Source organism: Apium graveolens, chromosome 11, assembly GCF_009905375.1.
Source record: "Apium graveolens cultivar Ventura chromosome 11, ASM990537v1, whole genome shotgun sequence".
Classification (NCBI taxonomy): Eukaryota; Viridiplantae; Streptophyta; class Magnoliopsida; order Apiales; family Apiaceae; genus Apium; species Apium graveolens.
In genome coordinates, this window is record NC_133657.1 from 199237497 (window position 1) to 199251325 (window position 13829).

At 34.3% G+C, this 13829-nt stretch overlaps 2 protein-coding genes across 3 annotated transcripts; both read right to left on the reverse strand.

The window, feature by feature from the left end:
- Positions 1 to 1763: 1763 nt before the first annotated feature.
- LOC141698138 (glutamate receptor 2.7-like) lies at positions 1764 to 5748 on the reverse strand. Its single transcript, XM_074502766.1, has 5 exons — positions 5461 to 5748; positions 3709 to 5009; positions 3277 to 3586; positions 2524 to 2915; positions 1764 to 2303 (listed from the first exon to the last, which is right to left on the reverse strand). Exons 1-5 carry the CDS (start codon positions 5744 to 5746, stop codon positions 2163 to 2165), a joined length of 2430 nt encoding a protein of 809 aa, XP_074358867.1. The 5' UTR covers positions 5747 to 5748; the 3' UTR covers positions 1764 to 2162.
- A 2767-nt stretch (positions 5749 to 8515) lies between these two features.
- On the reverse strand, positions 8516 to 12611 carry LOC141695056 (glutamate receptor 2.7-like). Of its 2 annotated transcripts, none has more exons than XM_074499292.1 (5): positions 12004 to 12611; positions 10431 to 11710; positions 9952 to 10303; positions 9480 to 9871; positions 8516 to 9256 (listed from the first exon to the last, which is right to left on the reverse strand). In XM_074499292.1, exons 1-5 carry the CDS (start codon positions 12287 to 12289, stop codon positions 8798 to 8800), a joined length of 2769 nt encoding a protein of 922 aa, XP_074355393.1. In that variant the 5' UTR covers positions 12290 to 12611; the 3' UTR covers positions 8516 to 8797. The 2 variants fall into 2 exon arrangements, with proteins under 2 accessions (XP_074355393.1, XP_074355394.1); XM_074499293.1 differs by having other exon boundaries at positions 9952 to 10261; positions 12004 to 12609.
- Positions 12612 to 13829: the final 1218 nt, after the last annotated feature.

The window sequence follows — 13829 nt, forward strand, 5'->3', positions numbered from 1 at the left end:
AACGCCCAGGACGCAAGTTTCCTAGACGTTGTTAGGAAACCGTCTCCTAGGCGTGGATCAACAACGCCCAGGAAGCATCAGCCTCCAACAACGCCCAGGAAGCATCAGCCTCCAACAACGCCCAGGACGCAAGTTTCCTAGACGTTGTTAGGAAACTATCTCCTAGGCGTGGATCAACAACGCCTAGGATGTATTGAGCAGCAAAAGTTCTATTTTTCTGATCATTTAATTAGAAATTAGGGAAAAAATCCAAGGAAATTCCTTAAATATTTTCTGAAAAATGTTAATATTTTCAGAAATAAGGAATAAATCCAGAAAATTAAAGGATAAATCCCAGAAATTAGGGAAAAAATCCAGAAAAATAAGGAAATTCCTTAAATATTTTTTGAAAAATGTAAATATTTTCAGAAATAAGGAATAAATCCAGAAAATTAAAGGATAAATCCAAGAAATTAGGGAAAAAATCCAGAAAATAAGGAAATTCCTTAAATATTTTCTGAAAAATGTTAATATTTTCAGAAATAAGGAATAAATCCAGAAAATTAAAGGATAAATCCCAGAAATTAGGGAAAAATCCAGAAATTAAGGATAAATCCCAGTAAATTAGGGAAAAATCCAGAAAATTAAGGAAAATTCCCGAAAATTAGGGAAAAATTCCTGGAAATTAAGATGATTCCTGAATAAAAGGAAGATTCATTGTAAATGTATAGGTCGCTCCACACTTTACGCAAAAATGAAACCCTGTAAGGGAACGAATAGATTTAACTTCTGCGAAACCTAATCAATGTTTCCTAAAAGTTGGGGGGCAAATGATAGGGATAAATAAGTCTTGATTTTATAATTAATGGGTTGCTAGGCCCAATAAGAAGATGTATGATATTCAGACCAGAAAGGTTAAGCCTGATGGACCAGATCAGGCCTGGTGGAATAAAAAAGGCCCAAAAGCCCTGATTATTAATTAATTTCGTAATTAATTAATAAGGAAAAAATCAGCTATTGAGAAGAGTCCCGATAAGGATATAAATCCTTATAGATTAGCCTCAAGGGGACCTGAAAGGATAAGGAATCAGCTTCCTACTTCCTAGGACTCCTAAGCCTATTCTGATTATGAGACTTGCCCACCAGGTCTCCTATACCAAGTCCAATTCAAGGACTCCCAACATCTATATAAGGGGTCTCACCCCACAAATCAGAACTACGTTTTTTGGCTTGATTCTCTAATTCACAGAGATACGTAGGCATCTCGTAAAGGCAGAATTAAGCTACGATACACGAGAGCAGCCATTAAAGGCCTTGAGCTCCCGAATCTTAGTAATAAATCCAGCAAATAATAACCTTAGTTTTTTATCCATAACACACTTATACTATTATGATTTTAAAAAATTATTTCAAATAAATTAATTCAGCTCGTGCTTCACACGGGTTATCAACTAGTATATAATAATACGTAAAATTACGTAAAAACTCAACATAAAAATTTGATCATATAATCTGTAAATCGAGACAAATACCTTGACCAGTGATTTTTTTTCACATGGGACTTAACTATACTAAATTTTTGTTCATTAGATGAGTTAAACCTTTCTTGTTCGACCAGTCTACAGTTAAATCCTTAACGTCACATTATCGTTTTCTTTTTTTGTGAATCCAGGACGTGGATATTAAAGTACGGACGTGGATATTAAAGGACGAACACATGATTTTTATAAAAATAATAATCCCTCAATCAATTAAAGAATTTGATTAAATTGGCGAGATGAGATTAATTCTTAAATTTAGGGTTTGCATGTCCATATATCATGCACACCACACTTTTTGGCGTTCTCCCACCCAAATAGAAATTCCCAAATAAATAAATGGAGTTTGATTAAAATATAGTCGAACAATTATCCTAGGCGACCGTTATAGCTAACATCGACATTGTTGGAGACACTGTTACGGGAGAAATTTTGTTGTTCTGGACATATTTTAGATACCTTACAAGTGCAATAGCCTTTCTCCAATATCCCTCTTCAGCTAAAATGCCACCAGTTTCTCGAGTAATCTCACTTAGAACTTTTTTCTTTCGAAAGACTAGTAGCTTTGCGATGAAAATGAGAAGGCATGCCGTAGAGGTGACACCAGAGATCAGATATATTCCCCAGAAGCTCTCGATGGTGAGGTTATCGGTGTTCGTTATAGCAGAACAGTTTGTTGATGATGGGAACCATTTTTTTTTCCAAGCCTTCAAGAACACCGTTTTCGGAGATAATCAAAATGGCCTCGGATACATCTCTAGCTATGGGAGATCCTTTCTGAAAAACCTGCATGCATGCATAGCACGAAATATTATTTTTCAGAGTATAAAGATTAAAGACTTTCGTGTTCCTGTGAGATTTTTCGAAAAGCTAATCTTTGTTAAAGTAGTAGAAACAAAATGTCAGAGAACTGATAAAGTGTTGGTGCGGTGGTTGAGCTATGTCCACCTTGCTCGAGGTACTCCTGGTGTGTGCGTGTGTGATTAATTATCAAAAAAAAACTTACAAATCCCAGTCCTCCGAATCTGTAGGTAGGTCCAACAAGCGTATATTGATTACAGTACTCTTGCATGAAAACTTTTTGATACGGGAGCTCAAGAAACAATGCTGAGATATCTCCTCTGTCGAAATCAGAATGATACTCAAATTGGCTATCGATGCCTTTTATGTTTTGAAGTCCCAATACATTTGTCAAGTAATCTTTAACAAATGAATCACCATCAACACCAACTGATGCATTTGTTTTCCTCAACCACTCTATATCTTTTACCTTTGGCTCAAGTCTTTGAATTGTCAGCATCGAGCTCAGACTAGCTGTGTAACTGGAGGTGAGAATTAATACAACAAACAACCACACCGCAACCACCACTTTTGTAAAGTTGCTGTAAACCTTCTCCCCTGCATAGTTTTGGCTCCAAAAATAAGTACTATTTGCATTTAACTGTAAATTTTTGGGGATAGACTTGATACATGACAACTTGGGCTCTCGTGTTCTAGTTCTAAGTTAATTTTGCAGAAGAACGAAGAAAGACCATAGTGGTACTGGTTAATGATTCAAAGTGATACATGAAAGAACTTGGCTAGATTTCTTTCATGATGGCTAGATCCATCTAAATCTAGTCATATGCTAGATTTAGCATATGGCTAGATTTCATTTTAAGTATAGTATGCTCTAATAGATTATGCTAAAAGGCCAAACATCTGTAATAGACATCAGGGACTAATTAGTTCTGTAGACTTGGGATAGATAAGTACTTACTGTGTGAAAAGAACAAAGTTGAAAAAGTGAACCAAAATGCAGTTCCGAGCTGATCTTCAAAAGTTCCTTTGAAATCTGGATTTGATTTATGTTCGAAGAACCAAACGATGAACATGGTGTAGAGCAAAATGCTAACTGTCCCTAGCCACATGCTGCCACTGAAAGGTTTTAGAAACAACCAAGCTTTGGTAGGTTCATGTTTGTACTGAACCATCATTGACAAGCCAGAATCAGCATACGGTTGAGTGAACTCCACGTATTTTGATCGATTTGCCATTATAGTTATATCCCCCACAGCAGCATCGAAATTCTGCAAAAAATTTGGTTTGATTCATAAAGCAAAACCAAAGTAAGTTACCACCGAAAGAAGTTATTAAGGCTAAAAAAATATCAAAATGAGAAACTCAATTTGTCAAAATAAGCTCATATTACCTCATAGCTCTGATCTGTAACATTGAAGACTAGCTCATCATAGGTTCCATTGAAGGGGATAAACTCATAAGGAAAAGCATAGTAGTTCTTCTCCAAATAATCGACAACCTTATAAAAGACATCAATGCTGAATCCAGAATAACGATTCACGTGATCTAAATTATCAACACTTACAATCTGATGAAAACTTGTCTTTCCAGGAACTCCAATCCTCATTGGCTTTGCATTACTAGGCATTATCCATCCTTTTGGATCTCGGGTCAAATGACCAGGCCAATTCACCACACTTCTTAATGTTTTCATGCTACTAGAACCCCCATGAACTTGATCAACATCTTCTAAGAAACCGAATTCTGGTGACCAGAAGCCAAGCTCTTTATAACTCTTTCCTACAACATTTATAATTCCTATATTGGAAGAATCCAATAAACTTCCATCACGAAATCTTATATTCCCACTCAGACCTCGAAAGTCACTTGACAGAATTCCTTTTACCAATTTTTCTGAAGTAGTATTTTCATGACTCCCTAGTCTTGTCACAGCCTGAGAAATGGCCATAATACTATCATACGCACGCAAGGCATGAACTCCAGGCACCAAATTATCCTCCTCGGGAGAATCTGATTTCATAATTTCACGAAATTGAGTTTTCAACTCCTTAAAACTACTAGTTTCTTCAGAGTAATATGACCTGGTTCCTATAGCACCTCCCATTGACATGACAAAAGAAGGTTCACTAGAATCCAAAACACTCGTAATTGAATCTGTAATAATCCAGACAGAATCAGTCCCCATTAATCCAATCCTCTTAGCTTCTCTAAACAGATGTTTGGCCATTGTTACAGAGGATTTCAGTAATATATAAACTCGAGATTTTTTACTCAGCAACTCCACTACCTCGTCACCAATAAATCCTTGGGGGTCAGATAACGAAGAATATGGTGGAAGGACTAAACGATATTCAATTTCCGAACCCTTGTCAATAAGCGCCTGTGATAGGACAGCTAGTGTTCCAGGATCACCGTAGGTGTCATCTTCATAAATAACTACGACTTTTCTCCAGTTGTAGGAAAGAACAATGGCTGCAACACTTTCCATTTCTTTGGAGCTGTTGCTAGTCATTTGTATTAGAAAAGGCCACCTTGCCTGTGTTAGTTTTGGTGAAATAGCCGAAGCTGCAAGTGAAATAACTGCCACTTGAGCCCGGTTTCCAACATCAGCGATTAGAGCAGCTTCTTCCCATGCTTGTGATCCGCCAACGACAAGTACTTGGACTTTCTCAACTTTAATCAACTGGTCAGCTACAATACATAAGAACACGAATAGTATTAACAGAAATGTTCAGACTTCAGACTACTTTATACATATGTAATGCGTTGTTAATAGCACAACCTGTTGAGATCTTCCTCCGACACCTTAATATTTTACAGTGACCCCGGTTACTTAACATGCGTGTGTTACATATTTTATATATCATCTCAACTTAAAACCTCATAATTTTTCGAAGATTGGTCACTTGCCTTTTGGCTAAAATAACCTTGCTTTCTAAAATTTGAATGCTAGGCACTCCTATGATTTGATTTTTAATTAGTACAAAATTTGATAATTTTTGAATCACTAGTTAATTTCAAGTCCACTTTTTAGTAAGATTGGTATTAACATACATATCACTGAAAACATTCAGACTGGAGGCCTACAGACCCAAATTTATTGAACAAATCGAAAAACAAGCATGAAACGAAGAAATCTAACCTGCAGTAGCTGCTCTAAAGGGATCACCAGCAGCTATATTCCGGAAATGAAGTATTAGTTTGTGATCTGAAGAGTTGTTAAACTTCTGAACTGCAATTTTCATGGCTGTTTTGTGTTCTTTACCAACTCGAGAGGCCTCATCAATGACTACACCGATAATCGTAGTACTCTTGTTGTCTGCAGCAGCTGTAGTTGAACAATAAGACATAAATGAGAGGAAGAATATTGTCAGTAGACACAATAAACACGAGGGTCTTGAAGATTTGCCAAGGTCTTGAGCATGCATTTTCGCATCAGGTTTGAAGAACATCATTATTTTTATTGTTGCTAATTGATTGAAATATTGAAATATATATATCATTCTTGATTCTTGATAGCACGTGTGTGTTATCTCTTGCTAGATACTCTCTGGCCCCTCTGTCCCATTTTATATGTCCTTTCATAAAAAAAATTAAGTATATTAAGAAAAAAGTTGGTCAAAAATACTGTAACCCTATATATGCTTAAACTTAATTAGTGATTTTTGTGTCAAATTAGTCATCTAGTTCGTCACTGGACTAGGCTAAACAAGTAACATGCTTGACTTGACTTGCTGGAATGAATTATTATGCACACAAGAGTCAATGAACTTGTGGGTCAAAGAATTCCCTTGCATTAAATAAATTATATGTTTGCTTGCATGACTCGCTCAACCCTTGATTTTGTACGTTTTAAGCAGGTTGAAATTTTAATTATGGTGATTACGAAGCTTCCAGATTAAAAAAAACATGTTTAAGATTATGTAAGCTTAATTTGATAACGAAAATAAACACACAACATATCATAAGTTTTGAAGAATTAAACTATAGTGATGAATTTATAGAGGCTTAATCACATTTAAAATATTAAAATTCGAACAAATATACTTATGTACCCATATATTTGAAAAATGTTCCCTTCTGACTGAGTTACAAAACGTATTTTTTAACATTTGAACCAGGAAAAAATGATATAAATGGAACAGTTCAAGAACAAAAAAATACCTATTCAGTACTTCATGGACACAAAAATGGAGAAAAAAAAGACATTTTTAAATCATAGAGACATTTAGTTATACTAGTAGATAACCCGTGGCCGAGTTCAAAATATCAATATTTAATAATGATTATAAAAATTTATTTTAATTTTTTTATTAAAATATATAATAAATAAAATTGTACGATTATTGCAATTTTTATTTTTAAATTATATGTAGCTTTCATTAATTCAAATCTTATTATAACAATAAACTCAACGTAATTATGTATCTATTGTTCAAAAAGACATAACTAATATTTTACATCAAAACTTTAGTCGCGACACGATTGATGGATAATTTAACAAAAAATTAAATCAACGGCACTAAATAATTGCATATTAAAATTTTTATTCTTAGCTGAATTTGTGTTTTTTTATAGTTTGTGATTGCATAATTTTTATGATAAAATATTCATTATGTATGTACAAATTTGCTATTGGTGCTAAAATAGCATTCTGTATGTATGAATCTAGAAATTACAATGTATATACGATTTTGTTTATATAAAAACAACATAAATATGTAATATATAAAATCAAAAAATGGGTAAAGTATTACGTATAGAATTATAAGTCATATATGAATAAAAAAGAATAAAAATGGTATATTTAGAGTTATAACAAGATTTAAAAAAAGGGTGAAACCAAAAGTTCGTAAAACCGAAAAGAGTTGAAACCAAATTATCCCTTAAAAGATGATTTCCTTATTAATTAATAATAACACTGTTTAAATGATTCCAAATTATTATTTTAATAAAAAATAAAAAAGAATTCTACGAAAAATAGAAATATCGTAGTTATAATATAATTTCAATCTATATTTTGTTAAAAAAACAACATAAAACTCTACATGAAAGAGAACTATAGAGGTGGAACCAAAATACGGTACTAAGTACCCTATCAAGAAATAATCTGGAGTTCTACGAAAATAGAATTGTAATCATATTACGGTTTGAACAATTTTATTATTTTTTAGTGGTGAAACCAAAATACAACTTTTATAATATTCATGCCATTTTATTAAAATGTAATTCTACCAACAAATTAAAAAATTCCAATTTAAACACATGGCCTATTTACTTGGTCGTGGTTTATATTTCTCAGAACCTATTTAGTTGAGCCAATTTATGAATTTATTTATTTTAAAATATAAGTAAAAATAGAATTCAAACCTATAAAAATAATAAAAAATTATGGCTTATAAAAAATTTAAAAATGAGTAAAAATAATATATATACAATTATAAGTCATATAGGAATAAAAAGGGATAAAAATAATACACTTGGAGTTATAAAAGGTGAAACCCAAATGTTGTGGAACTAAAAAATAAGTGAATATGTTTCGTTTATTAATAAAGAAAAATGAGTAAAAATAATACATATAGAATTATAAGTCATATAAGAATGAAAAAGAATAAAAATATTACACCTAGAGTTATACCATAAATCATAAAAACAAAAAAACAAAAGGTGATATAACCAAAAAATAAGTAAAAAATAAAGTATCACTTAAAAAAAATATTAATAAAGAAAAACGGGTAAAAATAATATATATATATATATATAGAATTATAAGTCATATAGGATTTAAAAAGGATAATAAGACAATTAGAGTTAGAGTTATAACATGAATAATGAAAAGTTAAACCAAAAGGTGGTGGTACCAAAAAATAAGTGAAACCAAGTATCACTTGAAAATGAGGTTTCGCTTATTAATAAAGGTTATTAATTTGTGCAAACATTTAGACTTAAAAGGTCATTAAAATGAGAATTTCTTAAAATGAGAAACATGAGAATTAATAATTTTTATTGTTAAAATTGATAATATTTTGAAAATTTGAAATTTCAAATTCGGTAAATTGATAATTTATTGCAAACTAAAAATTTCAAATTTTATAAAATCACCATTTTTAACCAAAAAAATCACAAGTTCTCACCATTGTCATTCTAAGAACTTCTCGTATAAGTAAAAACTTATATGCAACTTTTTAAAAAAAAATAAAAGTATTTTATTTACATGCACAATAACTTGTATATACTTGCTCCATTTGTTTTCTCATATTTCCAGAGACACTACAACTGAATCAGGCTTTTTGACATCACATTTGTCAGCGATTAACTATACAAAGTACAAACGAGATTTCATAGTAAAATTTAGTTGTCAGTTGAGCTAGACAAATGTGCTCAACTTTTTTTTTCTTATAGTAGTAGCCAGCAACCGCTACCTTTCTACTGCGCACTTGATAAACCAGATGGGCTCACACCTGAGCTTTGAATTGCAGCTATAGTTGAATTCCATGCTCTAGAGCCTCAGAAGGACTCATCACTTTCCACCTCGATGAGCCAATATCTTCTCTTTGGTAAAAGGATGTTGCTCTTATCGGAGATATTCTATTGTTAGTTTTGTAAGTGTACCTTACAACTGCAATGGCCTTTCTCAAATCCCCCCCTTCACCTGGGATGTCACCAGCTCCTCCGTTTCTCAGGTTTCGATCTTTGTTTTTCCGGAGGAATACAATTTTGGCTATGAAAAGTAAAATGCAGATTGTAGAAGTGGCACCAGAGATGAGATACATTCCCCAGAAGCTCTCTATGGTGAGGCTACCAGTGTTTTTCGAAACAGAACAGTTAGTTACTGGAGGAAACCACGTCGTTTCCAAGCGTTTAAGAGTACCAGTTTCTGTGATGTTTAGAATGGCTTCTGATACATCTTTAGCTATTGGAGAGCCCTTTTGGAAAACCTGCATGCATGGAACATTCTCAAATTTTATTATCCGTGTGTTAGGAGTTGTCCCACGTCATTTGCTAGCATATAAGCAGCCGTTAACTCCATTATTATGAGGCATTTTGGGATGAGCCCGAAAACAAATTTTAATATCTGTGCTCGTGTCTGATCTTTTAGGGCGGAAATTTGTTAAAGTAATCAAAACGAAAAGGAAGAGAGCTAGAGAAGTAATCACTTACAAATGCAAATCCTCCGAATCTGAAGGAAGGTCCAACAGTAGTGAAGTGATTGCAGTTATCTTTTAGGAAAAATCTTTGGTATGGGAGCTCAATGAATGATGCTGAAATGCCCCCCTTGTCGAATTCAGAAGTATAATCAAATTGGTTAGCCATGTACTTTATGTTGTCAAGTTTCAACACATTTCTCAAGTAATCTCTAACAAATGAACCACCATCACAGCCAACTGTTGCATTTGTATTCCTTAACCACTCTATATCTTCTACCTTTGGCTCAAGCATTTCGACTGTAAGCATTGAACTCAGACTAGCTGTGTAACTGGAAGTAAGAACCAGCACAACAAACAGCCACACCACAACCACCATTTTTGTATAGTTGCTGTAAACCTTTTCCTCTGAAAAATTTCAATTTACTACAAAATAAAAGTTGTGTTGTACAAATTAATAGTAACATGAAATTGAACAAGGTACTCACTGTGTGCAAAGAACAGACTTGAAAAAGTGAACCACATAACCGTGCCAAGCTGATCATGACGCGGCCCTTTGAAATCTGGATTTGATTCACGTTCGAAGAACCAGACAATGAACATAGTGTAGAGCAAAATCCCAAGTGTTGCTAGCCACATACTGAGACTGAAAGGTTTTAGAAACAACCAAGCTCTGGTAGGTTTATGTTTGTACTGGACCATCATTGACAAGCCAGATTCAGCAAATGGCTGTGTGAACTCCACGAGTTTAGCTCGACGTTCTACTATTGTTACATCCCCCACCACAGCATCATAAGTCTTCCAGATTTTTGGTTTGACAGATGACAAAACAAAACAAAACTGTCAACAAGAGCAAGGCAAATTGCTAACTGATACTTTTCAAATAAGACTGCTATCTTTTTCGTCTGTACTTGGACAAAATTATTCATGATAAAGAAAATAGCAACTCATTACTTATATTAATTACCTCATTGCTGACACTAATGACCAGCTCATCATAGCTTCCATAGAATGGGAAAAACTCGTAAGGTAACGGATAATCCTTCTTCAAAAAATTTACAACCTCCTTAAAGAGATCGATGCAAAATCCAGAAATATTATGCACACTATCCGAAACATTTACAACTTCCACAAAATTTGGATAAACAGTCATTGCAGGAACTGCAATCCTCATTTTCTTTTTATCACTAGGCATTATCCAGCCTTTCGGATCTCGGGTCAAATTACCTGGCCAATTCACCACACTGCCCAATTTCTTCATGTTATGAGCACCTCCCTTGACTTGATCAATAGTTTTCAAGAATCCTTCTGATGACCAAAATCCAAGATCTTTGTAAATACTTCCAACAACATTTATGATTCTTAAATTGGAAGAATCCAATAAACTTCCATCTCGAAAACTAATATTCCCACTCAAGCCTAGAAATTTACTTGACAGAATGCCTTTTAACAGAGTTTTTGCCGTTGTATTTTCATCACTGCCCAACTTTGTCACAGCATGAGAAATGGCCATTATACTATCATAAGCGCGTAAGGCATAAATTCCAGGCACCAAATTTTCCTCCTCTGGATAATCTGATTTAGTAATTTCAAGAAATTGAGCTTTCAGCTCCATGAAACTACTAGTTTCTTCAGAGTAGTATGGCTTAGTTCCAATAGCACCTTCCATGGACTTGACGAAAAAAGGGTCACTTTCCAAAACACTTGTAATAGAATCAGTAACTATCCACACAGAATCTCTCTCCATTAATCCAATCCTCCTAGCTTCTTTAACCAGATGTTTGGCCATTATTAACGACGATTGCAGTATTATAAAAACTCGTGATTTTCTACTCAATAGCTTGGCTACCTCATCACCGATAAACCCTTGAGGATCGGATAAAGAAGTATATAATGGAAGGACTGAACAATATTCAATGTCAGAACCCTTATCTACAAGTGCTTTGGATAGTAGAGCTAGCGCTCCAGGATCACCATAGGCGTCATCTTCATAAATAACGACGACTTTTTTCCAATTGTAGGAATGCACAATGGCCGCGACACTTTCCATCTCTTTGGAGCTGTTGCTAGCCATTTGTACCAGAAAAGGCCATCTTACATGTGTTAATTTTGGTGAAACTGAAGAGGCTGCAAGTGAGATTACAGGCACTTGAGCCCGATTTCCAACATCAGCAACTATAGCAGCTTCCTGCCATGCCTGTGATCCTATAAGTACTTGGACTTTCTCAACTTTAATCAATTGGTCAGCTGCAACACATATCATTATGAAGTTTATTAGCACACATACATATATGTTATCGACATAATCTCAGGCCATATTCAAACGCGCACATATGACATCCACACATTTAACAAACATATCTCGATTTATGGCCTACTCCTAATTCCTCACCACTAATGGAGAAATATTCACATAATCAGGTAGTTAGATGTTTAGAGGACCGAACAAGTACCAGCTTTCTAAAACATTCAAAGTGTTAAAAGGAGGATTTTAAATTATTGGATCATATATTATTGGAAACAGAAAGAAAAGATCTAACCTGCAGTAGCTGCTTGGAGGGGATTGCCAGCACTGATGTTCCGAAAATGAATAGTTAGTTTGTGATTGGTAGAGTTGTTAATCTGTTGAACTGCAATTTTAATGGCTATTTTCTGTTCTTTACCAACTCGAGACTCCTCATCGATGACTACACCAATACTTGTAGTGCTTTTGCCGCTGGCTGCAGCCGTAGATGATCCATAGGACAGAAATACAAGAAAGAAGAAAGGTAGTAGGAAACATAAACAAAAGAATTTCGAAGCTTTGCCATGGCATTGGGAACACATTTTTAGTACTAGTTTGCTGCACAATTTTCTTATTCACTGTATCACGGTATTATTTACATGGATCAGCAAGGATTGAGCTCATAAGACTCTGGAGAACCGCGAGAATAATTATAATTGTGAACATTCGAAAATTTGTTGAACAATTTATACAGAAATGCATGACATGTAAAATTCAATATTTTCAACTTAAGCGCCAGCAGTACTAATTCTTGTGTTCAACTCACCTACTAGCTTTCTTTGTTTCGATGTACTTGAATATAGGCAAAGGTCAATGCTTGAGAACAAAGAAATTCATGCATTATGTAATACAAACTGAACATGTTTGTTTGTATATATGACTTGTTCAACACTTGATCAAGTGGGAGGGAGTTCTTTTAACAAGTTACAAGGTACTTACAGAGAAGATGCAGCTTTAGTTAAATGTTCATTTGTCTCTAGAAAGCGAGATCAGATCCATTAAGACGGACCACACAAATTTAGTCAAGGAAAGAAATTCATAGTAGAATATTCTGCAAAAGAATAAAACTGAGACCAGCATTGCAGGAGACATGCATAAGAAAATGGCTATGAATGCCTTCCCGAAATCCAAGTCTCTTTGACTGTTCACACTAAAATTAACCTTTTTCGTCCTTGAACATTCTTTAAAGCGCACAAAAGGTATCAATAGATAATAACTTTGTCGCAATTTTTGGTTTATACATAGCAGGTGGACTTGTAATCGCATTCCTCTTTACGAACCTCTGAACCCCCCAGCCTCTGCAAACTGACGGTCAAACTTCTGCTTGCTGATCATGTTCCCAAATTTTTGACACGCCAGATCCATCATCTATTTGATCTTCAACTGTGTGCTGACAAACAGGTTCACATGTCGAAGATCAGAAAATCATAAGCACGCAATGTGGTGTTAGAATGCAGTGTTTTCAACTAAATAAAACAGAACCTCAGAGAATTATAGATGAACAACAATGAAACATGTAATATGGTTCTGCAGAACTTATATAAAAAAAAACTCATCATCAAACTTCACTTATAACTTATAAGCCCATATTGCGTACTCACTTCAGGACCTAACGGACCCTTGAGTACTGCTTAAACACAGAGTGGTCTTCCTGAACATCTAGTCTGCAGTTTCAGTCTCTGCAAATGCTCGGCTAATGTCGTAAAATTCGTTATTTTTCATCATGTCCCCGAATGTTTGACAGGCTAATCCATCAGACTCTTTATTTTCAATAGATGTGCTGCCTGAGATCGCAAGATAAAACATTAATGCAAGTGCTAACATACGGTTTGCTTGTGGAATAATCAAAGAACATAAGCACCTTGGTAAAAGTTATGGCGAACAATTAAGATTATAATAGATGTAGAGTATCAACTCTTACATGAATAAGAAGAAACAGAATCTAATTTCACAAAAACTGAATATCGGCTCATCATTTTGTGTTTGCCTTCAAAGTAAACCAACAGGCCAACACAACAACACACTTGACAGTTGTGAAGTTTTAAATCAATCAACAAATAATTAGTTTTAATTAGTTAAAAG

Coding starts and splice junctions, on each gene's coding strand:
- LOC141698138 (XM_074502766.1), bottom strand. CDS start 5,746: ATGCATGCTCAAGACCTTGGCAAATCTTCAAGACCCTCGTGTTTATTG. Junction 5,010..5,460: donor CTTTAGAGCAGCTACTGCAG/GTTAGATTTCTT, acceptor TATGTATTGTAG/CTGACCAGTTGATTAAAGTT. Junction 2,304..2,523: donor GATTCGGAGGACTGGGATTT/GTAAGTTTTTTT, acceptor GCATGCATGCAG/GTTTTTCAGAAAGGATCTCC.
- LOC141695056 (XM_074499292.1), bottom strand. CDS start 12,289: ATGTGTTCCCAATGCCATGGCAAAGCTTCGAAATTCTTTTGTTTATGT. Junction 11,711..12,003: donor CCTCCAAGCAGCTACTGCAG/GTTAGATCTTTT, acceptor TATGTGTTGCAG/CTGACCAATTGATTAAAGTT. Junction 9,872..9,951: donor AAGTCTGTTCTTTGCACACA/GTGAGTACCTTG, acceptor GAAATTTTTCAG/AGGAAAAGGTTTACAGCAAC.